The sequence below is a fragment of the Phaseolus vulgaris genome, chromosome 9 (genome assembly GCF_051622355.1).
Source record: "Phaseolus vulgaris cultivar YP4 chromosome 9, ASM5162235v1, whole genome shotgun sequence".
NCBI classification, from domain to species: Eukaryota; Viridiplantae; Streptophyta; class Magnoliopsida; order Fabales; family Fabaceae; genus Phaseolus; species Phaseolus vulgaris.
Window position 1 is genome coordinate 26,230,205 of NC_143506.1, and position 25,799 is coordinate 26,256,003.

General features: G+C 33.5%; 2 protein-coding genes across 4 annotated transcripts; both read left to right on the forward strand.

The window, feature by feature from the left end:
* The first annotated feature begins 483 nt into the window (after window positions 1–483).
* On the forward strand, window positions 484–7,297 carry LOC137820166 (DEK domain-containing chromatin-associated protein 1). 2 transcript variants are annotated; one of them, XM_068624034.2, is made up of 11 exons: window positions 484–1,299; window positions 1,395–1,428; window positions 2,297–2,376; window positions 2,466–2,525; window positions 2,877–2,987; window positions 3,073–3,153; window positions 3,604–3,678; window positions 5,495–5,972; window positions 6,267–6,364; window positions 6,709–6,739; window positions 6,827–7,297. In XM_068624034.2, exons 1-11 carry the CDS (start codon window positions 829–831, stop codon window positions 6,988–6,990), a joined length of 1,683 nt encoding a protein of 560 aa, XP_068480135.2. In that variant the 5' UTR covers window positions 484–828; the 3' UTR covers window positions 6,991–7,297. The 2 variants fall into 2 exon arrangements, with proteins under 2 accessions (XP_068480135.2, XP_090150985.1); XM_090294859.1 differs by having other exon boundaries at window positions 550–1,299; window positions 1,395–1,577.
* Window positions 7,298–9,671: 2,374 nt separating this feature from the next.
* Window positions 9,672–13,152, forward strand: LOC137822885 (omega-hydroxypalmitate O-feruloyl transferase). Of its 2 annotated transcripts, XM_068627902.2 has the most exons (3): window positions 9,672–9,751; window positions 9,958–10,415; window positions 12,127–13,152. In XM_068627902.2, exons 2-3 carry the CDS (start codon window positions 9,975–9,977, stop codon window positions 12,988–12,990), a joined length of 1,305 nt encoding a protein of 434 aa, XP_068484003.1. In that variant the 5' UTR covers window positions 9,672–9,751; window positions 9,958–9,974; the 3' UTR covers window positions 12,991–13,152. The 2 variants fall into 2 exon arrangements, with proteins under 2 accessions (XP_068484003.1, XP_090152074.1); XM_090295948.1 differs by lacking the exon at window positions 9,672–9,751 and having other exon boundaries at window positions 10,276–10,415; window positions 12,113–13,152.
* The last annotated feature ends 12,647 nt before the right edge of the window (window positions 13,153–25,799 follow it).

The following is a 25,799-nucleotide window of genomic DNA, read 5'->3' on the forward strand; positions in this document are numbered from 1 at the left end:
ATAAAAAATATGGATAAAAGACGTAAAAGGGTCTATATTTATGGTAGTATAAAAAAAATGAACCGGCGCTAGCGGGTTGTCAATTATAAGTTCCCTCTTTTTAATTTTGTTTGGTTTTTGATGAATTGGTCCAAATCTTTTGGGTCCAATATGTTGGTCCAAACTATTCCCTCATTAAATTAGAGACCCATAATTGATTGACCCATTCATGTCTAAAGGCCCACATTATTACTCATGACTGCCAGCCAGGCCATTCAAGTACCTCCATAAGTAGAAAGATTTGCAAAACAAAGATTCATCATTACATTCGGTCGAAGTACAACAGCCCACAGATTCAACAATAATTCACTAATAATAATAACAACAATAACAATCATAATTTTCCAGTACTGTACAAATCATGAGGTTCTTTTTTATTTTTGTCAAATCTTTATTTATTTATTTATTTATTTTTGTTAAATCTTGATTTATTTATTTTTCATTAAGTCAATAGTAATATAATATTAATAAGTGGTTTTGCCGGGAGAAAAGAAAAAGAAAAAAGTGAGTGTGAGTGAGAGTGAGTGAGAGCGAGAGAGTGGTGAGACCCGCTGGCAAATTTGGTATCAAATTTTGAAAACCACCCCACGCCCACACTTTCACCTTCCAGCGCGCCCTCTCATCCAACACTCCAATTTTCATTTCGTGATTCCCCCTTCTCTCTCTCTCTTTCTCTCTCTCTTCTAATTTCCGTCACAATCAAAAACGATTCTATTCCCCTCCAATTCTAGGGTTTCTCTTCCCGCTAGGGTTCCCAATTCCCTTCTCCTTCTGGTCCCTTCGCACAACATGGCCACAGAAACCCTAGAAGACAACAAGCCTCCCCTCCATGACGATGACGACCTCGTCAAGCCCCAACTCAACCCTGAAATTCCCGACAAAGACGCTTCCGAAGACGCCGCAAAATCCGAGGACGCGAATGTCGAGGAGAAAGACGGAGCTGGCAATCAGGGAGTGGAAGAGGAAGAGGCACCTGAGAAGAAAGAAGAGATCGACGAGGACGAAGACGATGAAGAAGAAGAGGAAGAAGAGGATGACGAAGTGGAAGAGAAAGAGAAGGTCAAGGTTAAGGGACGTAGCAAGGAGACTCCGAATACGACGAAGAAGAGTAAGAAGAATGCTGCGTTGGAGAAGAAGGATCCCGTTACGCCGGCCAGTGAAAGGCCCACGAGGGAGAGGAAGACGGTGGAGCGCTTCTCTGTGCCTTCTCCGGCGAAGTCTGGAAGGTCCTCTGCTAGTAAAGGTTTCACAATCGAGAAGGTATAGTTTTATTTTATTTAATTAACTTTTCATATAATTTATTCGTTTTTTCGGGCTCGTGAGCACTGGAGTGAAGTGTTCTTTTGGGGTTTCAGGGACGTGGCACTCAGCTCAAGGATATCCCAAATGGTGCGTCTCGTTCTTCTTCTTTATTGCTTGTTGTTTGCTCCTTGTTGTGGCATGCCGTCTTGAATGGTTTTAACGAGGCTGCTGAATTTTACTTCCTGATGACTTATGGATCAAGTAATTGTGAATGTAACGAGGCTTCTTGGGATAAGGTCTGGAGTTTCAGCAATTGCGTTTTAAAGATATGTCATAGATTATTACTTGTTGATGGTATTTGCATTGCGGTTCTTTCCCTGTCCACTATGCCTTATATGCTTTGTTGTGTTTTGCAACGATTAGTATGATTCTTGTTATTTATGAATAGCCATATATTTTTTTAGATTCTTTCTCCCTCACCATGGTGTCTTAGAGGCAGGGTAATTTTGTTATTGTACAGTTTAGGTAGGTCGGACTTGAAAACATGAAGGCAATGATTTCATGTGAGTTGCATTTTGGACACCGTTTTTACATTTAGTGATGTCTGCTTTTATTGCTGAGGCCAGTCTTGATTATGGCCAGAGAGAATACTAACCAACTAAATAATTTCCCCAAAGAGGTCTTCAAAGTTCTCTTAATTGGTTTTGTCGTTCCTTCTCTTTTTATAAACTGTATTTAGTTGTTCTGCGATCTGTACTTGCAAATTTTAAGTGCTAGAAGTGATGTGTCAATTTTTTTTTGCTTTTACTAATAATAAATTCACTCCATTGGTTTCACATGTTCTTGGTGGTTGAAACCCAATGCCACGCTTTTTCCTTTATTATTTAGCAAGCAATATTGGTTTGGTATTGGATTGCATAGAATATTATCGTTGTGCGCAGATTTTGAAATTTGATTGTTTGCCTGGGATTGTCTGTTAGTGTTACCCAATCCAGTTATTTATGAACTGTTTCAGTGGCATTCAAGTTGTCAAAGAGAAAAGCTGATGACAATCTGCATATGCTTCACACTTTACTGTTTGGGAAGAAAGGAAAGGTGATGTACCTTATATTGTTTGTGTTGTTTTTATCACTCAAAGATGCACAAACCCTTTAACATAATTGCTATTGCTTAACGTTTTGCAGGCACACAATTTAAAGAGAAATATTGGCCAGTTTTCTGGTTATGTGTGGACTGAAAATGAGGTATTGTTGGTTAGTTACTGTAGTATCTCTGTCCTCTATTCTAAAGTCTGAGCTATCAAGATGAAGAAGAGTGTTAATAACACACTTTCAAACACTCTTTCTAATACACTTTTTACTATGTGGTAAAATTCATCTTAGACTTGTTAAATAGTGAGAGGGACTTGTATTATTTAAAGGGTTATATATAAGGTTTTCTTCACATTAGTGTTGGCAAGAGTTTGTTGCTGGCATTTCTCTAGAGATGACTCTTAATGGTTTTCTGTTAATGTTATCTTTTCACAAAGAATGAGAGTGTTTGAGTCTGTAATGATCCCCATAGTTTAAAGATCACAGCTGTATAATTCTTGGCAGGATAAACAAAGGACCAAGATAAAGGAGAGGATTGACAAATTTGTTAAAGAAAAATTGTTGTACTTTTGTGATGTTCTTAATATTCAAATAAACAAGGCCAATGCGAAAAAGGTAAGTATTGTTGTAGTGTAATTTCATTTCAAAAGAGAATCTTGGTACTTTTTAAAATTAAGTTATTAAATCAGAATACTTTCAGGAGGAGCTTTCTGCAAAGTTGTTGGAGTTTTTGGAGTCTCCACATGCTACAACTGACATTCTACTTGCTGATATAGAGCAGGTTTATTCTTTGTAGATTATTTTAGTCAATTGACCCTTATACAAATTATCCTTTGCATTATTGTCACATGATTCTACCAGATGAACTATAATTGAAACTGAAAGCATCTCGCACAGTTTTTTTTTTCTTAGTTTGAAATTGTTTTCTAACTAAGTTTCCTAAAATTGACCAAAAATAAGTGTTAGTAACACCTGAAAACAGCACCGTGATTAAATGCTTATCGGGTCCAATCCTTATATTTTTTTAACTTTTCTTGTTATGATGAAAATTTTAATTCAACAGAGGGATCAATGAAAATAATTACTTCCAATGAAGTAAGTGTCCATGGCTGCCTTGTTTTATAGGCTCAATGAATCCTAACCTAGTGTAATATGTTGTTTTTATTTGTTCTAGAATTTTATTTTTATTATAATGTGACTGTCTTTTTAAAATTTGCTTCTATGTTAACAGAAAGGTAAAAAGAGATCCAGAAAGTCAGCCCCTAGCAAATCTCCTGGGGAAGCATCTACAGAGACACCTGCCAAGGTATTTTGTCGTTACCATATACTGAAAGCATTCAAGCTTGCTATATAGCTCTTAATTTTTCAGGTGGCATTTTTGTTGATGAGTCAATATCTTTCTAATTGTGGTTGGTAGTTATCAAAACAATAACGTGATATTTTGACTTCAAATTTGACATTTTCACTATTGTCTCATCCTATCCCATGGTAGTTGAATCGTGAATCGGAGAGCCTATATTTCGAGTCGTGAATCGTTTTGTATCATGAATATAATATCCAGCCACTTCAAAAAGATTGCCTTCACCTCATCTTGAACATTGCAATAGGGGATAACGTCTTTCTTTGTTCCAGCAAGATGATGTTTCATCCTTGCTATTCCACCCTAACATGTATGAGAGCAAAACTTACATTTTATTTGTAATCTATTTGTTGGAAGACTTTCACAGTACTTCCATGTTATGTCTGACTCTCTTTTTGTGATACTCATCTTAATAAATAAATGAAAAAAGCAGCAAAAAACCTCCCTTAAACCTTCCCTGTTAGCTCTTCCTCCACAATAAAAAAAGGTTCTTTCTGCCTCTGATAGCTGGTTTCGTTCGTTGCTGTCGCTGCTGGTTTTGTTCGTTGTCATCGCCGTGAGCTTCGCCGTCGTCGCTGATGTCCTTCGCACCTTCAAGCTTTGTCGTTGCTGTTGGAGAGAAGAAGGACACCATAGTTGTCGTTCGCCGTGGCAGTCGCCGTCACGACTTGGTTGCTATTGGTAGAAGAACATAAAGAAGGGCAAAAACTTTCTAAATGAGTAGGAACGTTTGAAATGTTGCACTTTGTTCTCAGTTTATTTATAAAAGCAATTAAAATTAAAATTAGGGTTTTTATAAAATAATACAAATTAAAATTAGGATTTTTTAAAAGCAAGTTGCGATACTGAATTGTTTCGTATCACGATTCTTGTGACTCGTATCACGATTCACACGATACAGCTACGATACGGTAGCAAAAACGATTATTGCGATTTGTATTGTGGGCACTCAGAATCGTATCATATTGTACGATTCGTATCGTAAATCGTACGATACTTACTACCATGTCCTATCTTATGATTGTGGAGGCCATCTTGTAGTAGATGTCATAGATATTCTTTTACTATTTTGTTGAGGCCATACTTGTCTGTTACTGACCATTTTGGTTGACATTTTCAATTTTTTATTGTGAAGGGAAGACTAGAATTTCATTGACATTAATCTTATTGTTGATTTGATTATATAACCTATAATGACCTTTTTTCATATCTAAAGTACAGAAGCTTTTGATTTTTGAATTGGTTTGACTTTTAAATTTTGAACTTCATGGGTTGCTGTGTGATAATGCTTGTGGTTCAGTGACCGTGGTTTACACATTTTTTATGGAAGTGGAGTTTTTATCTAATTTTAAACTGAAAGTTGAAGCTGTTATTACTGCTGATTTTTCCAGTTATAGATATTTAAAAATAGATTTTCTTCAGTTCAAGCTGCTTTGTGTTTGCTTTTATTGTGGACTGCTAGAATTGGGAAGTGGTTAATGCTTTATTGTCATTTGGTGGTTGTTGCTGAGTTGATCTCCTGGCCTTGTGCCAATTTTGATACCTAGTAGTTTTCTGTATTCTGTCAACTGTGAATGCAAAAATGCCTTCGTTTATTTTCGTCTGGATATGTATATTCTATCCCTGTAGTGTGGATTATTAGTTACAATGTTGGCTTCGTATATTTTGTTGCAAATTTGCTTGGTACTTGATGAGTGAAGCAAATTATATGCTTCATATATGTTATTATTTTAATCAAGTTTGTATATTTTATCTACTCTAGAAGCAAAAACAAACTTCCCAATCTGGGAAAAAGCAAAAGGAGTCTTCTGATGATGATGAAGATAAAGCGGAAATTTCAGATGCAAAAGATGATTCTCAGGATGATGAAGATGTTCCGGCACCAAACAATGAAAGTGATGAAGAGGAAAGTAAATCAGAGGAAGAGGAAGAGAAACCAAAGTCTCGCAAGCGTACTTCCAATAAAGCTGTTAAAGAGAGTTCAGTTGGCAAAACTGGAGATAGAACCTCATCTGTCAAGAAGACCTCTGTGAAAGATGCCAAGAGCATTGAAAAGACTCCTAAAAAAACTTCAAAGAAAACTGTTGCTGAGCATGACAGTGCTTCTACCTCCATATCCAAGCCAAAGCAACCTGCATCCAAGAAACAGAAAACTGCAAGCGAAAAGCAGGATGCTAAGGGGAAGGCTGCAAGCAAAAAACAAACTGACAAATCTTCAAAGGCTTTGGTTAAGGATCAAGGTGAATTGACTATGTTCTCTCTTCACATATGCTTAATATCCTCTGTACTACTTTAATGCTATATGCTATAGAGTATGCTGGTTTCTCACAAGTTAATTTTTAAACTTTCGATTAATTTTGCTTTAGTAATTCTGTCAAAACTGTCTGATGAAATTTTTTCCCTCTTATATTATGTTCTTACATTTAATCAAGTTATACAACTTAATTCTTTAAGTATGGAATTTAATGTTAAGTATGATTGTTTCCTCTTATTTTTAATCCTGTTCACCCATTGCTTTCTGATGTCAACGGTAGGGAAGAGTAAAGGTAATAAGAAGGCCAAGACTGAACCTACTAAGCATGACATGCATGCTGTAGTTGTTGATATTTTGAAGGAAGTAGATTTCAATACTGTAAGTAATACTTCTACAAAACGTTCTAATTTTGGGAGTTTCAGGGCTGTTTCCTATATTGAAAAACTGTTTTTTTAACGCATAAAAATTAAAGTTTGTTTAGTAAGAGTAGTTTTCGAAAATTGTTTTCCGAAGTAATATTTCTTTTTTCTTAAAACCAGAAAACTATATAAGTTGTTTCTGTTTTCTAAATAGTTTTTTCTTGCACTTTCACTTCTCACTTTTGTTTTTGGAAAATTGTTTTATAAAATGGTTTTCAAATTTTTTTAAAACAAAAACACATTCAAACATACCCTTATAATAATATACTTGTTCTTATTTATAATATTTTATACTTGATGCAGGCAACTTTGTCCGATATACTCAGGCAACTTGGTATGTCTTTTTTCTTGGCAGAAATCCTCTTAAATATTAAGGGAATGATACGTTAAACTAAGCTAGTTTGTTACAAAAATTTTATAGGTACCCACTTTGGTATGGATTTAATGCATAGAAAAGCAGAGGTGAAGGATATAATTACAGACGTAATTAATAACATGTCTGATGAGGAAGATGAAGAAGAAGCCGAGAACGATGATGATGATGATGCGGATAAAGATGATGATGGTGATGATGATGACGCTTGATTTTAGTTGGTCAAATAATATTTGACCTGTGCAGAAATTAGAGGCATGTGGGCATCTAATAGCTAGATTTTATCTTCATAATTCTCCGGTCAGCTGTCACTGCGGATAAGTTAAGGTAGATATTTGGTTTGAGTTGTGACCTTTTCCATTACAGATGCTCTAAATTAGGTTTGTATTTTGTACCATAGATTTAACCCGCTCCTCTGTATTACTGATGTGACCTCTATTTCTCATATTGAATAGTTTGTTTTTTCGCTGGCCTGTAAACATTATTGCCTCCTAATTTAGATAATTGTTCTTTCTTTTATTTGTTAAAACTAGAAAAATAGATTGTTGATCTTTGAAATTGAGGTTATTTTCTTGCTTTTATATATTTAGGCATCTTACTCCTTGTATTGTCACGATTTCCATTCTGGTTTGAATTGGGGATTAACATTTAATTGTTGGTAGGGCAAACAGGTCTCCTTAATTCGTCTGCGTTGTTATAAGTTTGACTTATGCAATAAGCGACAAATGCTTTGGTGAATCCGTTGAACATGTTTGATCAATTTCTTTAGGATTTATAAAGCAGTTCAGGGCTTTTGAGTGGGGGAAGTAACTCCCTGAAAAGTGATGACGCTGAAGGGTGTAGACTGGCTATCGCTCCAAATTGTCACACCTAGGGAAGATCATTTGTTGTTTGACGTTTGGTAGTTACGAGGGTGGTTTTAGATGCACCACCATCTGCCATTGCTGTCTGTGCCCATCCTTACGATGAAGATAATGACTAATTTTAAAAATAGGTAAAAAAAATAAGATTGGAAAATTATTTTAATGGGCTGTTTGTATCCGTGGATCGGTGAGTAACGGTGAGTAAAGGGAGCAATAAAAATTGGAAAAAAGAGAAAAGAAATGGGTTAAAGCACGAAAAATAATGGAGTATTTTTGTTAAAGCTTTCCTTACTTTATGAATCGATTTGCAAAGAAAATTGATTATATATATATATATATATATATATGTTTTTTTATAAAATTAATAAATTATATACTGATTATATATACAAATTATTATAATTATTAATATGTATTTTTATTAATATTTAATATTAATATTTTAATTTGAATTTATTTTAATTCTAATTTATATTTCTAAATTCTTTTATAATAAATTATTTTATAAGTTTTTAAAATTTATTATATTTATCAAATTTGTAAACTCACGATTTTATACATTTTTAAAAAATTAAAAAATCTCTCACAATTATTAAATTTCTTCTACCACATTCCAATTCAAACAATTTCAATTTTTTCTCAAATCAAAATCTAAATACACCATAATAATAATAGATGGAAAAATGAACAGTCATCCTGATTATAAAAAATTAAATTTATAAAAGTATGTTGATACCTTCTATCAATTGAACAGCTTGTTTTTTTATAGCATAATACGTACATATCGGTTAATTTAATTTTAAAAAAATGAATGAAATAGTAATATAATGTCAGTCTCTCAATCGGATGTGGCCCGTAGAAGACATAATATGAAATGTTTATGCAAAAATCTAGAGTCCATGTCGTGTTAATATTAACAATGTTACATCCATGCGCATACTTTATCCTTCCTACAAATTTCTGTTGAATATGATTCAACTAACTGGGTTAGCTATGGATTTTATATATATATTTCTTGCTTTCCACGCATTGCGTTAGTATTTATCTTCAAGCTATGAAGTGAAATTCTAACAGAAAAATTAGAGGTAAAAAAATGATAGAAAACATCTAGGGGTACTATAAATTTAAAGGTTAATTTAATAATAAAAACTTTTTAATATGAATAAACCATTATATTGAGCTTTGATTTAAATTTTGTTACTCTAAATAGGAAAAATCGGGGAGTAATGTTCTGATAGGGTTTGCAAGGACGGAATTTTCACGTGGTAGTTGATGCGTGGAATTTTTCTTCAGTTTAACTTTGTGGTATGAATTTCTCTGCCTTTCGATTACTCGATCACTTGGTGGCAGGTACCTACAAGAACAATTCGACGTTTAAGTTAATTTTGGTCCTAGTGAATATGTTAATTATGGGTTGAATTTCTCATAGCTTGTGCCTTAAGAATGCATTTCTATTTATAGTGATGATTCTTGAGTTTGATCGGTACAAACGATTAGGCTGATCCAGAATGACCCAATTCTCCTAAAAGTGGTGATCATGATGATGATCGTGGTGATGATGATAATAATAATAACAATAATGATAGTATTAGTAATAATAATAAGAATATTAATAGTAATAATAATTCTAATAATAAGAATAATAATTTTTGTTGTTTGTTTTAAGATTCCTTAGATGATACGACTTTATTTTTATGGGTTTATCATGGGTTAATTTTTATCTGCTAAATTATTATTCTCTAAACTGACTTTTGGTACTAGGGTACAAGCTTCAAAAACAATTCCACCACCCAACTTCATCAAGGTCCTTGATAACTTATCCTTTATGCGGGCCTCTGGCTGCTGGTATAGTGTTATTTTCAATTTGGTTTTCTACCTGCTATATAGCTAAACCTTTATACATGCATTAATTTGCACCTATAAATTACCCGAAAATAGTCTGGGTAATTAATCTGTCTCTATCAAGTTGCTACATTTTGTTAACCAAACGAAATGTTTGTCAAAACTTTTAGCTCACTTCATGTTATATAACTTCTCCAACCCCACATGTGCTCTCAGACCCTCACTCATCTTTCTCGCCTCAAAACTTCTCGTGCTCAACCTTGTTCAGGTAAGTAAAAGACTGAGTGTGTCATGTGCCTTCTTTACCAATTTCTTGTTAACTAGGGCTTTTTTTTCTTAATTTTTTCCAACATTTTTCATCAGCTTGAATTGAAACATTATTCTGGCAATATTTTTCATCATTTATATTGTCATCACATATATATAAACGTTGCCAGAAACAATCTCTCACTATTAATTTAATACTGTTCAAAGGTTAACTGATATACGTGATGGCCAAAACGGAGATGTCTAGAACTGAACTGCACGTAAAGCAAGGAGAACCAACGCGAGTTCAGCCTGCAGAGGAAACAAAAAAGGGACTCTACTTCCTTTCAAACCTTGACCAGAACATTGCTGTTCCAGTGCGCACGGTTTATTGCTTCAAATCTGCTTACAGAGCAAACGATAATGCTGCACAAGTTATCAAGGATTCCTTGTCCAAGATTCTTGTCCCTTATTACCCCATGGCAGGCACGTTGACTATAAGCTCGGAAGGGAAGTTGATAGTGCAAAATCCTGGGGAGGGTGCAGTGTTGGTTGAGGCTGAAGCAAATTGTGACATTGAAGAGATAGGAGACTTGACAAAACCAGACCCTCAAACTCTTGGGAAACTGGTTTACAATGTTCCTGCTGCTCAAAACATTCTTGAGATGCCTCTTATGACTGTTCAGGTTTGTTATATACTTCGTATCTCTCAGAAAGATCATGAATGGAAAACAAAATACTCCCCATTATAAACGTTAACACAAAAGTTGTTTTTAAACGTAAAATTTTGAATTTAGTAAAGAAATATGAACAAAAAATATTTATGATATACGCATATGTCAGGGTTGTACATGAGTTGATTAGATTGAAAATATTAAAAATAATCTCATTTGATTAAAGTAGCACACTTTTTTTTTATAGAAATTTATTTGAATTTTAAAATCAAAAGAATAATATTAAATTAAATAAAAAATTTAAATTCAGGACTAAATAAACAAAATCTTATAGTTTTGGTAATAGAAGCTTTACGTCTGGGCCTACCCATTAAACTAAGTGAAATGAATTAAATTCCATTGCATTACTAATTTAAAAAAAAGTGTGATGGTGAATATGTTAAAAAACTATTTTAGAATTAAATTTTTTAAGTTTATATTTTTAATTTAAATTTATGAAGCTAAAGTCTTTTAAAAAAGATTGAGAATGACTTGAGAACAAGCACCTGAAGAACTTAAAATTTTCTACAATCCCAACCATTCAGTTAACTATGTATGAAATAAGTCTTGAATCTCTTCACTATCAAACTTTGAATTTTTTACACTTAAAAAAATCATTAAATATAAACTAATTTTAGAAATAAAAAATAATTAGTTACTAAATAATTGGTAGTTAAAACTTTTGTAGTTAATTAGATACCAATTTAGAAACTATTTAACAATAATAAAAACTAATTTAGAAATTAAAATTTTTTTAGTCTTTAAAATTATATCTAATTTAGTTACTATAACAACTAATTATTTTTAGTCTTTAAAATTAATTTCTATTTCATGATTTTCTTGTAGTGTTATTTATAAATTTACACATGACATATAACAAATTGTTGTTATTTTTTTAACAAGACACTAATAGGATAACTTGTAAATGAATCTTGACTTTAGTATAAACTAAAAATAACTTCATTTAAAGTATAAAAAAAACATAAATTAAAAGTAGTATGGGTCTAACACAACTTATCCTCTCACACACAAAAATTGTATCATGTTTATGGGATTTTATTTTGACAAATATATACTACGATCTCTTTACAAAGAAATTGTGTTATATTAGCACAATTAGTTTATCGATATATTTCTAAAATAATATCCATTTTGATAATATTTTCTTAAAATTGCAGGCTATTGGTTGAAAAAACATTGTTTCCATGCTAATGGTGGAAATAAACCATATTCCAATAATTCATATTCTCTCCATCATTATATATGTCCATTTTGGAACAATTCAACTTATTCAACAATTCAAAAAACTTAACTTCGAATTTCACGTACTACAGGTCTAACATGAATAATAATTAAAATTGTCAATGTCAATAATAATCCTAAAAATAACAAATAATATTTATAAATAATAAATAATAATTAAAAATAATAAAAAAGATTAAAAATAAAATATGTTTTATGTACGTAAATTTATTTGAGGAGAGTATTATAATCTTAACATAAAGTGCTATAATGGTCTATTTTATATTTCATACGAATTGGAACATATTATAATTACAAATATTTTTCTCGAGATTTTTTTTTCTTTCTTTCAATTATAATGCAAGGTAAAATTCATTTTATTTACTTTGTTGACTCATTTAATGATATTTATGTAAGAGATGGTAAAGATTGTAAGTTCCAGGTGACAAAATTCAAATGCGGAGGTTTTACACTGGGGCTTTGCATGAACCACTGCATGAAAGATGGACTATGTGCCATGGAGTTTGTGAATGCATGGAGTGAGACAGCTCGAGGTTTAGAGTTAAAGATCGCACCTTTTCTTGATAGAACCATAATCAAAGCACGTGATCCTCCCAAAGTAGAGTTCAAACACAACGAATTTGCCGAAATAAAAGATGTATCAAACACTAAAAAGCTTTACGAGGAAGAAACCATGCTCTATAGATCCTTCTTCTTTGATCCCGAGAAGCTCGATCTGCTTAAGAAAAAAGCCACAGAAGACGGAGTTTTGAGCAAGTGCTCCACTTTTGAAGCACTCTCAGCGTTTGTATGGAGGGCTCGAACTGCAGCATTAAGGATGCAACCTGATCAACAAACAAAGCTTCTCTTTGCAGTTGATGGAAGGTCAAGATTCGTTCCCCCAATACCAGAAGGGTACTTTGGCAATGCAATTGTGTTGACAAATTCGTTGTGTGAGGCTGGGGAGTTATTGAAGAACCCTTTGTCATATTCCGTGGGATTGATTCAGAAGGCCATTGACATGGTCACAGATAGTTACATTAGATCTGCCATTGACTATTTTGAAGTCACAAGAGCTCGCCCTTCTCTAACAGCCACCCTTTTGATCACAACTTGGACTAAGTTGTCTTTCCATACCACAGACTTTGGCTGGGGTGAACCTTTATGTTCTGGCCCTGTGACCCTGCCAGAGAAAGAAGTCGTTTTGTTCTTATCACATGGCCAAGAAAGGAAAAACATAAATGTTCTTCTGGGTTTGCCTAAGTCTGCCATGGAAATATTTGAAGCATTGATGACGCAGGTGTGAACATGCAGCTTAGGGTAGCATAGGTTTAGTATTGAACGGATGAAAAAGACATCCTTAATTAATGAATAATTCTGGCTAATAAGTATGCAGGTCCTGAAATTTGTAATAAAGACATTTGTTTGTTATGGAATCAACGTGAAACAATATTAATTTCCTATGCTACACTCACAACCGTATTATTGAATAATCATAATTCTATATATCCAAATATCCTAAGTAACTCATTTGAACTCTGTATCTCTTAACACTTATAACACATAATACTTGTATAAGCAAAGTAGATTTAAATAATATCTATAATTGATTGTCCAATTGCTGATGTGTCAGTTGATCAGTGTTGACCTGCATTGGTACTTATTTTATAAACCAACAACCAAACCAGCATATTCTTTCCTTATTTATCTTCACAAATAGAGTAAGAGATTATAAAAATAGTTTAACAATATAGAATTGTTCAGCAAAATAAAGCATACAAATATATAAAATTGTTCATCTTAAACCCAACAAATTTAAAAGACATAAGACATGAGCAGGTCTTCAATCATCTTTCACACACTGGAGTTCAAAGAGCTCATTCTGGACAACTTCAATTTGCTCATCAAGATCCTTAAAACGAGATACACAAAATTCATGATGGCTCCTTTGTTCATCCGCAAAGCTGTTCATTCTACTCAACATCAACCTCTCAAAGGGTGACATGGATGTCATGCGCTCACCCATGTTTCCAGCACTTTGTCCAACTTCATAAGCACCAACACCATCTCCTCCAGCTTCCATTTCAGCATCACCTTCGGTAGCAGCAACATGAGGTTGATCTTCATCCTCATCTTCAGCATGTACACCACTTGATGAGCCAACATGGTCACCACCTTTACCAACCCACCTTCCATTAACTTTGGTAAATCCCATCCTACTTAGGGACCCATTATTAAATTCACTTGTAGTCTTCACAAGTTCAGATTGTTCATACTCCATCTACTTCAAAATAATGCAGAAATTTAGTAATCAAAATAGCATAAGGATAGTGATAATCACATAACCTTATAGAGTTCAACATGTGCTCCTTAAAGACATGAATAGCTGATTTTAATCTTGTTCATGATGCAATATATGAAAACAAGATCTTCTTCAAACAATATAGAATGGTTTCTTCCCCTAGGAGTCAGCATCCATGTGACAATGAAGGCAATAAACCTTCCATTCAGCTTTAGTACCCCAACAGAAAAATTTCTCACTCTAGAATGAGGATCTTTTAAACAACTCTAGTAGAATTGAATTTTATTGAATTCATCAACAACACCAATGTTACCCTTGTTGATCCTCAGTCCATCATCCTTCAATCCAGTTATTGCAGTCCATACCTCTTGGGTAATCTCCATATCTACTCCCTTCACGTGAGAGCAAATATTGTTACCAACAATTTGGAGATTGGTGTAGAAAACTCTTACCAGATCTGGGTATATGTTCCCATTCATCCCAAGAAATCTCTGTTGAACAAGATGCTTTGATGTCTCCAAATCCAAAAGGAAAGCTTGAAGACCTTGCTGCTGGGTGTGTGTGTTGTCTAGTTGTTTGAAACTTGTTAATTCACTCCTTAAGATGATTCAAGTTCATTTGAATCTTTAACCTTTTGAAAAGATGTGTTTTCTAAAAAGCTGTCAAAAATTCAACAGGTTGTTTTACCTTAGCTGTTTTTGAAAAACTTGGTTGACTTTGCTGTCAAATCAAAACAATCGATTGTTTCGACAAAACAACCGATTGTTTTCCTGCAAACCTTAACAAAATTCTGTAAAGTGGTTTTAATATGTTTTAAATGATCCTAACTAACTTGGATCCTTTATTAAATGCTTTTGACCACTTGGTGGGTCTATATAAAGGTGGTTTTACGCTCCTAATCTAGGAGTAACAGAAAGAGTTTATCAAAACAATTTTTCCAAGATTTGCAAGAGCTTTGGATCATTCTTAAGTGTGTGGAATAGGATTGGGTTGTAATTCTGAACTTTAAGCTTTGTAATACCAGGTGTATTCTACTCCCTTCTTCCATGATTACTGTATTTAAGTATTTGTGTTGCCAAGGAGTGTTGTGTGTTCTTGAGGGGTTCAAGATCAACATTCTTGGTGTGGTTTGCCAAAGGTAGTGTGTTTCTTGAGGGGTTCAAGGTCACTACTTTGGTGTTGGTGTGTGTAATCTGGTTTTGATTGCATAGTGGAATACCCAGTGGTTTCTGGGAACTGGATGTAGCTCTTGGTGTAAGAGTGAACCAGTATAAATTGCTTGTGTGCTTATCTCTTTCCCTTATTTCTCATATATCTATTTTTAAGCTGTTTTTATTAACTGCTGATAAAAACAACCGATTGTTTTTCTGATATCATCTTAAAACAATTTTGGGTATTTGTTTCCTTGATTCTTTTCTCTGTAATTCAGCATTGATTTTCATTATACCTTCAAAGTTTGCAAAAATTCCTCTTAAACAATTCACACCCCCTCTCGTTTAAGGCCATATATTCTAACAATTGGCATCAAGAGCTTGGCTCTTGAAAGATATTCAAGTTTTGATCCTAAATCTTTTTAAAATGGCTGAAAAGTTTTCTTTTGGGGAAGGTGCATGTTTAAACAAACCATCTTTGTTCTGTGGTATGAAATATGATTTGTGGTGCATAAGAATGAAATTCTTTGTTGAATTTATAGATAGAAAAATCTGGAATGTTATTACAAATAGCCATCTCATGCCTATATCTGAAAATGTTTCTTCTGAAAGAGAACATCTTGATTGTGTAGCTATGAACACATTGTATCTGCACTTGATTCTAATGAATTGCTCAAGGTTTCAGAATGTAGTTCTGCCAAAGAAATGTGGAATACCCTTGAAGAGTATCAGAAGAATCCAAGGAGTGCCTTGATGGACAAAGAAGAATCTTGATCAAGTCAAGCTGCTAGAAATAAATCTGTCAAGACTCAAGTGATGAGAGTGAAGAGGAAACATTTAGCTTGTTGTTTAAGAAATTCAGCAAGTTCCTAAAGAAGAGAAACATCAAAAGTGATTCATCCAACAAGTATGATAACAAGAAACCTATTGAGTTTAACACTAACAAATATGCATGCTTTGGATGTGGTGAACAGGGTCATATTAAAACTGAATGTCCCAACAAAGAGAGGAAAAACTTCAAGAAGCATGAGAAGAAAGGAAAATCAAGAAGAGCTTACAATGGTGACTCATCAAGCTCCTCTTCAAGTGATGAAGAAGAAGCAAATTTATGTCTAATGACAAAAGAAGAAAGTGACACAAGCAGTGTAAGTTCAAGCTCTTCCATTAATGTTAAAAATTTTAGCCAACTTCTTGAGGCTTTCAATGAGACTCATGAAGAAGCTAATAGGTTGGCCCTTTTAAATAAACGGTTGAAAGGTTTAAACAACTCATTGGAAAATAGAGTCAAGATCTTGGAAGAAGAGTTGAACAATTCAAAAACTGATTTTGAAAATTTGGAAATGATTTACCAAAACTCTTCTTGTAAGTGTGTTGATTCAAGTTTTTGTGAAAATTGTGAATCTCTTCAAAAGAAGGTTCACTATCTTTTAAAAACCATGGACAAGTTTTCCAAAGGCCAATCCAATCTTGAAATTGTTCTTGCTTCTCAAAAATGTGTTTTTGGCAAGGCTGGGTTGGGCTTTAATCCAAACAGCAATAACAGATCTGTTTCAAAACCCTTTTCAAGTTTCTTTGAAAAACAAACGGTTGAAATTTGTCATTACTGCATGAAAAGGGGCCACACTATTAGATTCTGCAGAGTCAGAAGGTTTTATGTTCCTAAAGGTATTTTGAAATGGGTTCCTAAGGTTCTTACTAACATCATTGGACCCAAATTCATAAGGGGACCAAATCTTGCTTCTTAATCTTTTCTTGTAGGTATCCTTGGCAGCCAATAATCATTTTTGGACTTGAAGAATGACTGCTAAAGGGAAGTATATCAAGAGCAAAGACAATCTTTGTACCTATACTTTGAATTGTATATGTCTTGCAAGGTTCTTTGAATGTCAAGAAACATCCTTGGCACATGCATAGTGTTGATCAAAAGAGAAACTTCAAAGAGAGTATGTGTGTTTTCATTTCTCAATTTATGTAAGTATGCCTTATGATCATATGAACATCTCAAAGTCTTCTTTTTGAGTGAATCTATTGGGGTTCTCTGTGCAAAGGTATGAACAAATTGCATACTGCATTATCATAAATTTAAAAAGTTTTTTTTTTGGTTATGAAAAATGTTCTTTTTGCTGTCACAGAAAAACAACCGATTGTTTTTCCTCTGGCACCTTTGTATAATGTTGCCAAGTTTGCTTATGCATGATTAAACCTATTTCTCTTTTTTCAAATCTTGCTATTGGACAAATATACATTGAGTGTGCCTCAGAATTTGATAATAAAAGTTATCTCCACTTGTTTTCTTGAAAGCTCTATGACATTTTCTATTCTTGAAATGCCAACATTGTTTGTACTGCTGGTCTACTCTATTATCATTCTGATTTCTGCTTTGTACAACCCTTCTCATTGTCTATTTGTAGATCAAATAGGGGGAGAAGTTTATGCTTGATTTGGGTGTATAGTTAGCTTTAAATTTGTGCATTATGTTGTTGCTTCTCTGCACTTGAAAGCACTTGATTACTACAATTTTTCTGGTTTTTCTGCTAATGTTGTATATGCATAAAATTGGTTTGTGTGTGTCTTGTTATCTTGCTGCTATACTTGCTTTGTATATGCATCAATTCTGTGTTACAGGACCTTTCAAGTACAGGTGCTATGATGAAGAATAATCAAAGTGATGCTTATGATTCAAGAGCATACACCTTACTCAAATTCTTGACAAGTCAAAATTCATGACCTATGTAAAGTAAGTTGTATATGTTCATCCTATGATTTTGGCTTCATAAGATCAAATGAGATTCTAAACATGCTTGAGGTAATGCAAAGGTATGAATGTATTTCATTATGCATTTCCCATCAATTTGAAAGATGATTTGCTTTGAAAAATAACATTTTCTTGGTGTCTTAGAAAAACAACCGATTGTTTTCACGAAACAACCGATTGTTTTACCTCTGGAACATTTGAATAAAGCTGTCATGATTTCTTATGCATGATTACAACTGTTTCTTTTCTTTCATAACCCATTATGAGTCAAATATGCATTCTTTGTGCCTTTGAATTAGATCATAAAGAGATATATTCTTTGTTTTCCTTGAAATTCAAAGCTTTTTATGAATGGCAATCACATTGGTGGTCATGAGGTTGATGAATATTTGTGAATGTATTCTTTGGAACATCTGGAAGGTTTGCTCTTAACAGAAGAGAGAATGTGTCTACCAAATCCAACTCTTGAGCAATCATTTGACCAACTTGAAGATGAACTTTTTGAAGTATTCCATTGTTGGGTGCTGCTGGATGAATAAAAGATTGGGGGAGAAATTGTGGTCTCCTTGTTGAAATTTCTGGAGTCTATGGTACTTTGATTTTGCTGCTGTCATAGCTCTGATATGCCATAGATCTTTGCTGCAAATTTGATATGGTATCAAAGATTTGTTGCTGCAATGGTGCTGCTACAACACACAGGTTTTCTGGTTTTTATGATGTTGTTGCTATATGCTGATTTTCAATGCTTGAAATTCTGCTGTTTTTATCCCTTCTTTCATTCTATTTGAGAAAACAAATAAGGGGAAAATGGTGTGGTTTTATGTGTTGTGTTGTTGCTGCTACACTATGGTGTTATCTGCTTTTGTCATGGTTTAAATTCTGTTGTTTCCATGCTCTTATTCACCATAAGTTCTGCTGCACACAAGTCTCATTTTGGCACTGGTTTTTATGGTTATTTGACTGGTTTTTCTGCTTAAAGGCTTATGCAGAAAACTGGTTTTGTGTGCCTTGGTATCCTGCAGGTATACTTGCTTTGTATATGCACAAATTATGTTTTACAGGACCTTTCAAGTTCAAAAACAACAACACAAACAAACCAGGGATTTGTCTTCATCAAATAGGGGGAGATTGTCGAACAAGATGTTTTGATGTTTCCAAATCCAAAAGGAAAGCTTGAAGACCTTGCTGTTGGGTGTGTGTGTTGTCTAGTTGTTTGAAACTTGTTAATTCACTCCTTAAGATGATCCAAGTTCATTTGAATCTTTAACCTTTTGAAAAGATGTGTTTTCTAAAAAGCTGTCAAAAATTCAATAGGTTGTTTTTGAAAACAACAGGTTGTTTTACTTTAGCTGTTTTTGAAAAACTTGGTTGACTTTGCTATCAAACCAAAACAATTGATTGTTTCGACAAAACAACCGATTATTTTCCTGCAAACCTTAACAGAATGTTAAGCGGTTTTAATATATTTTAAATGATCCTAACTAACTTGGATCCTTTATTAAATGCTTTTGACCACTTGGTGGGTCTATATAAAGGTGGTTTTACGCTCATAATCTAGGAGTAACATAAAGAGTTTATCAAAACAATTTTTCCAAGATTTGCAAGAGCTTTGGATCATTCTTAAGTGTGTGGAATAGGATTGGGTTGTAATTCTGAACTTCAAGCTTTGTAATACCCAGGTGTATTTTATTCCCTTCTTCCTTGATTACTGTATTTCTGTATTTGTGTTGCCAAGGAGTGTTGTGTGTTCTTGAGGGGTTCAAGATCAACATTCTTGGTGTGGTTTGCCAAAGGTAGTGTGTTTCTTGAGGGGTTCAAGGTCACTACTTTGGTGTTGGTGTGTGTAATCTTGTTTTGATTGCATAGTGGAATACCCAGTGGTTTCTGGGGACTGGATGTAGCTCTTGGTGTAAGAGTGAACCAGTATAAATTGCTTGTGTGCTTATCTCTTTCTCTTATTTCACATATATCTGTTTTTAAGCTGTTTTTATTAGCTGCTGATAAAAACAACCGATTGTTTCGACAAAACAACCCATTGTTTTTCTGATATCATCTTAAAACAGTTTTGGGTATTTGTTTCCTTGATTCTTTTCTCTGTAATTCAGCATTGATTTTCATTATACCTTCAAAGTTTGCGAAAATTCCTCTTAAACAATTCACCCCCCCTCTCGTTTAAGGCCATATATTCTAACAATCTCTTCACCAATTGATCTTTAAGGAGACTCCTCACTTCCATGAGCTTTTGTTCCATAAGCCAGTTGAAAGATATAATCTTTGGAGTGTTGATTAATTTTCTACTAGTTTCATGAAGGTATTTGTCCATCTTCTCACTTTCACCTGAAAACCAACTCTCCAAACGTCCTCCTCTCTTTGCTGCCTTGGATTTCATCCTCTTAGAAGAAGAAGGTGTAGAATCCATGGAAAAGATTAAAGGACATCACACACAATAGAGATAACACACAAAAAGTAGAGGAAAACAATGGGTTGGTTTTGTGAGAAAGAACAACTGAATAGGTTGTTTATATAGAGGTAAAAAAAAAACCTGTGCATAATATGGCATTCAATGGGTTGTTCTGTTCCATAAAGAGAATATGTGCATAGGAGGATCAGTTTTATGACAATCAAAGCATAAAAATCATATGGAAAGTGTTAAGAAGATTTGACTGGTAACAAAAGGTTCTTTAAATTTCCAAGAAAGAGAAAATATATTCCTTTATGGATCAAGAGAGCATCAAAATAGGTTTGTTTCAAAGCAAAAAATGAATGCACCATTGACCCAAGACAAAGTTGAAAAGGAATCAATAACAGAAACACTGCACAAAGAATTATATCAGCATAAAAATAGTACTGTCAGAGGAGAATCAATCAGTTGTTTGGTGAAAACAATTAGTTGTTTTTTTCTATGACAACAATAATGAAATTTCATAATTCAAGAATTATTGGCATAAGAGAAAACAGATGAGATTATTTAGAAAACAAGTGAAAAAGAATATTATTCCATGGATTAAGAGAACAAAAATTCTTTCAATTTATGCAATGTTCAAGTTAAAAGAATATGATTAAGAAAATCCCCTTTACTTTCAAGCCACCAATGATTATCATACATTAAAAGCTTTGAATTAAGAAAAATTTAGGTTAAATTCCACTTCTTTATAATTATAAAACCTATGCTATAGTTAAATAATATATTTTTCTTTATGTAGGCTTAACCAACACTACCTTGTAAATTTGTGTCCCATTGGAGGTCGTCTCTAATGCATAGCCACCAAAAGATTAGCTTTCATTTTTATTGGGATGTCAATCCCACACTAGCCTCATGTAACGTTTCTCTTTTGCTCTTTGTTTCACTCTTTTGGGGACTCTACCATCATTATTTTTTGTAGTGGTAATGTCGCTACTTTAAATGTCTCTTTATATGGTTGGTCACCGAGGCCAAGTGACATGGGGCGTTCGGCACAGACCGGTACACTTGGCCCTAAGGTCGAGGAACGTTTTACTTCCGAAGAGTTGAGATATGATTATTGGGTATCCCGAGGTGAGAAGTGACATGGACACATTAAATGCATTGTTAGAGACATGAGGTGCGTCTTTTCAATGTGTCGTTCAAACGTATATTGTGTGATCAAAGAGATCCAACGGTGGTGAGGTTGTGTCGTTTCGAATTTTGAACATTGTGCGCCCTTGGATGAATGGTGATCTAACGGTGTCGAAGGGTGAATGTTTTATTCTCTCTTTACTTCTTCTCTATAAAAAGAAATGAATGATGAACATTACTACGTTTGCTTTCATTTCCACTACTGTTGAGTTTACCAAGAGTTGTCTGAGTGCCGATTTCTTTTGAAGTTCCTTCCCTTTTTGCATTTTCACTTCTAAGATGATAGTAATGGCTTCCTCTTCTTGATCCTCTAGTGTTCCTTTATGTTCTTCATCATCTGAGGGCACACATTTTGTATCTAATGAGGTGAGGGATGTGGGTTGCTCAAATCAGGCAGTCGACCTTGCTAGCCAACCGTCCGATTGTCCAAATTACAAGTGAGTTGATCCACGTGTCCTAGATATCCCTACTTGTTTTAAGGGTTTGCCTACTTTAGGCCACTTTCTGTCTAAAGTTTCCATTTTGAAACTTGACTCTCCCTCAAACGTGGTTGCAGCGGATAGTTGTAACCATATTGACAAAGTTTGACACGGTCATAAGAATGCTCCTCATGACTTCTTCTCTGTATATATTTGTCTCTTTAATGATTTACATGTAACCCTTCCATTTGAGGAGTTTATCATGGGGGTCCTTAGGATCCTCAATGTTGCTCCTACCCAATTGCACCCAAATTCATTAGTGGTCCTCTAGGCCTAGGGGTGGCAATATAGGCTGCCCCGTCCTTCATAGGCTTACCCCGTGTTTAGCCCGCAAAATATGGGTCGGGTTGGCCCATCCCGCACAAGGAGCATGAGCTCATTTCACTGATTCGCTTCGCGTAAGAGGTAGCTCATGGTCCTGCGGGCCAGCCCGCATAAGGAAAATATATTTTTTAAATTAAAATTTAATTATAAAAAAATATTTATGTTGCTAAAAAATTAAAATTTCATCATTGTTTTCATTCATTCAATTAAGATAAAAAAAAATATAAAAGCATTCAAGTATGAGGGTTGTTGGAAGGCTTGATTAAAAATAATTAAAAAAAAAATTACATGTATTTTCTTTCTATATGTATGTAAATGTATAATAGTATCTTATCAAAGTTTTGCTATAAAATATTTTAATGAAATCTCTTTTGTATATTATTTTTTTATTAACAAATTTTAAATGTAAAAGTTTACTTAAAACTAAATCCACTCTTATTTTTAATATTAACTTCTTTAGATGATTAAAATAAAACATACTTTTTATGCTACATTAAATTAAATTTTTTAGAATAAAATAAAATAAAGGTCACACTACAATAATAATATGTGAGTGAGATATGATTTTCTTTTGTATAAAGAATAAAATAATTATTTTTTTAATTTATGTGGGCCAACCCGCTCTGTCCCGCTGTTGGCCCGCACAAACTACGAGTTATGCAGGAGCAGCCTAAGTGGGTAAGGGAGCTAGATTAGTGAGCTCGCCCCGCACTTTTTAGTAGCGGGTCGTGGGCTGGCCCGCATTGCCACCCCTATCCAGGTCTTTAGGCTAATTTGTAATGTCTTTAGGTTAAAGTCCTCCCCCAATTGTTTCTTTTTTATTATAATTTCCGCGACTCACCCTCTGGGTTGGTTGTCATTGACAAGTCGTCCAGGCAGCATTCTCTTCACATTTTTCGGTTCTTCCTACAAAACTTTCAAAGAAAGATATTTTAAAATGTTCATTGAGTTGGATGGTAAACCATATTTTTAGGGTTAGGAAGGGAAGCCTAAATTCCCTTTCAATAGACCCAAACGTCTATCAGTTACACATCTTGGCCGAGATCCTCCATGACTCTTCAAGACAAAGAAGTCTTTCATGAATTTGATCAGCTTCCGAATAGGCTCCTTACTCGGAAGATTATGATCGTATATGAGTCGTTTGAATGATGGTTCGATTTAACCGGTATGTTTTGTTTTAATTTAGTTGTTTTTATTCATTATGTTGACCGTGTGATTAATTTTTTCTAAATTTGAAGAAATCATGTCGCTTGTTGATCCTGAATTGTAAATGTAGTGAAACACTTGAAGCGACAGACTGCCAAAAGACAAAAGGGATCTGTTGAGCTTATAGGTGAGGAACATCCATACCTATCATTGACTTAGTCCCCCTGGCCAACAACGAAGAACCCGTGAATCCAAAGAAAAAGGGGTGTCCGGCTAAAATGCCTCAACCCCAACCTCCTTTGGAGGCGGGATTGTTATCATCCTCCCCTTCGGTCTTAGATGAGCGAGTTCAACTCACTCGAGGGGTTCAGATCGCTCTCACCCCTGAAGAGGAAAGTATATTGGCTGCCACATTACTTGGTTGTTGGCTTGGTGGAAATGTTAAGTTGGTCACTAGTTATGAGCCAGACTGTAGGGGATACACTGGAGAGAAACTCAGCCATCGTAGTGGCTAATTTAAAAACTGAACTGGACGAGTCCTCCAACTCCCTAAAGGCGACCCTCGAGGCGCTGGGGATGTTAGACCAGAAATTACGCCAAGTCAACGCTGAAGTTGACAAGGTAAAAAGTAGAATGGCGGTCTTGGAGACTGAGTTGGATACTGAGAAGGTCGACCGTCATAGGGTCGAGGAGGAAGCAACAACCAAATAGAAAGCCCTGCCCGATGAGCTGGAGCGTTATCAATCCTTCCTCCTCCGCATCAACAAGCAAAGTTTTGGTCAAGAAATTAGGCAGGCGCTCTTCTATCATGGCGTTCCTATCAATGTTGATCGATATGACAAAAATAAATATATGAAATTGGCCTCGGTCTCGGTCAGGGGAGTGAAGAAGACGAGGAAACTGAAAGCCAAGATGAAAACCTTGGTGGTCCAACCAACATGGTCCAACACTCTCTGGAGGAGTTGTTCGACCCTTTGTAAATTTATTTTTGTTTTGGTTCTCATATCCCACGTTTATGGGTGTTCTTTTATGAGAGCTTTATACACTTATGTGTATATGTTTGCATGCTAGTGGTGGTGAGGTTAGTTGTTGATGGTGGTGTGGTTAGTAGTGTTTGGTGGTGTGGTTAGTTGTTGGTGATGGTGTGCAAAGAATCTGAGACAGTTTGATAATCCAACAATGATAAGTAACTAATATTTTTTTAAATAATTATTCAAATGTGTCAAAAATAATTTACAAAATTTTAATTAACTCAAATCTACATAAAAAAAATACCTCATGTTTCATTATTCAAAATATTTTTAAAGACAAGTGTAAAATTGTAAACTTATATTTTAAACATTTTTAAAAAAATTAAAAATTTCCTCACAACCATGACATCATTCACAAACTTCAATAAAATCTCTCCACAAATCTACTTTACATCGTGTGTTTGGATTGGGAAGAGGATGTGTGAGGATTTTGAGTGATTTGAGAGGAAAATGTGATTCTTTGGATTATGATATGTTAGAGTGGATTTATGAAGAAAATTTATTTAAATTTGTGAGTGATGTGATGGTTCTAAGAGAATTTTTAATTTTTTCAAAATGTGTAAAATGTAAGTTTACAAATTTACCATCGTCTTTAAAAATATTTGAATAATAAAATATGAGGTATTTTGGATAAATTTAAGTTAATTAAAATTTTTGTAAATTATTTCCAATATCTTTGAATAATTATTTTCAGAAAAAATATGAATTTTTTATCATTCTCAAAACATGAAAATTTTTCATAAAAAGAAGTTTATGGTGATTACGAATTGAAATTTTATTTTATTTTACCGAATAAAAGTTTAAGATTATAAATTTACTCTTATAAAAAAAATATATTATAATTAATATTATTATTATTATTATATAAATTTATTTTTTTATATAATTTTTTTTCTTATTATTATTATTTATTTTATTAATAATATTATTAAATATTTAATACAAATAAAATTAAACTAAAATAATTATTATTAATAATATTATTTAATTATTATTAAAAATTTTAATTTATGTTTATTATCATTATTTTCACAATTTATTTTAATTAATATTATTATTTATAATTTTATTGTTATTAATTTTAAATTTTTTATTTTTTTATTTTTTTATTATTATAGATATATTAATATATTTATATTATTATTATTTATTTTATTATTATATTATATTATTATAGTTACTTATATTACAAAATTTAAATCGATTATATATTATAGATAATATAAATTTTATAATATAATTAATTTTTAAAGTTTTATTAATACATATATAATATTTTTTATTTTATTATAATTATTATCATAAATATATTTATAAATATATTTAATATTT

Excerpts from the sequence above, each read along its gene's own strand:
- LOC137822885 (XM_068627902.2), top strand. The coding sequence starts at position 9,975 with ATGGCCAAAACGGAGATGTCTAGAACTGAACTGCACGTAAAGCAAGGA. Across the intron at positions 10,416-12,126 it reads TGCCTCTTATGACTGTTCAG|GTGACAAAATTCAAATGCGG; the intron begins GTTTGTTATATA and ends TGTAAGTTCCAG.
- LOC137820166 (XM_068624034.2), top strand. The coding sequence starts at position 829 with ATGGCCACAGAAACCCTAGAAGACAACAAGCCTCCCCTCCATGACGAT. Across the intron at positions 2,526-2,876 it reads ATGTGTGGACTGAAAATGAG|GATAAACAAAGGACCAAGAT; the intron begins GTATTGTTGGTT and ends AATTCTTGGCAG. Across the intron at positions 3,154-3,603 it reads TACTTGCTGATATAGAGCAG|AAAGGTAAAAAGAGATCCAG; the intron begins GTTTATTCTTTG and ends CTATGTTAACAG.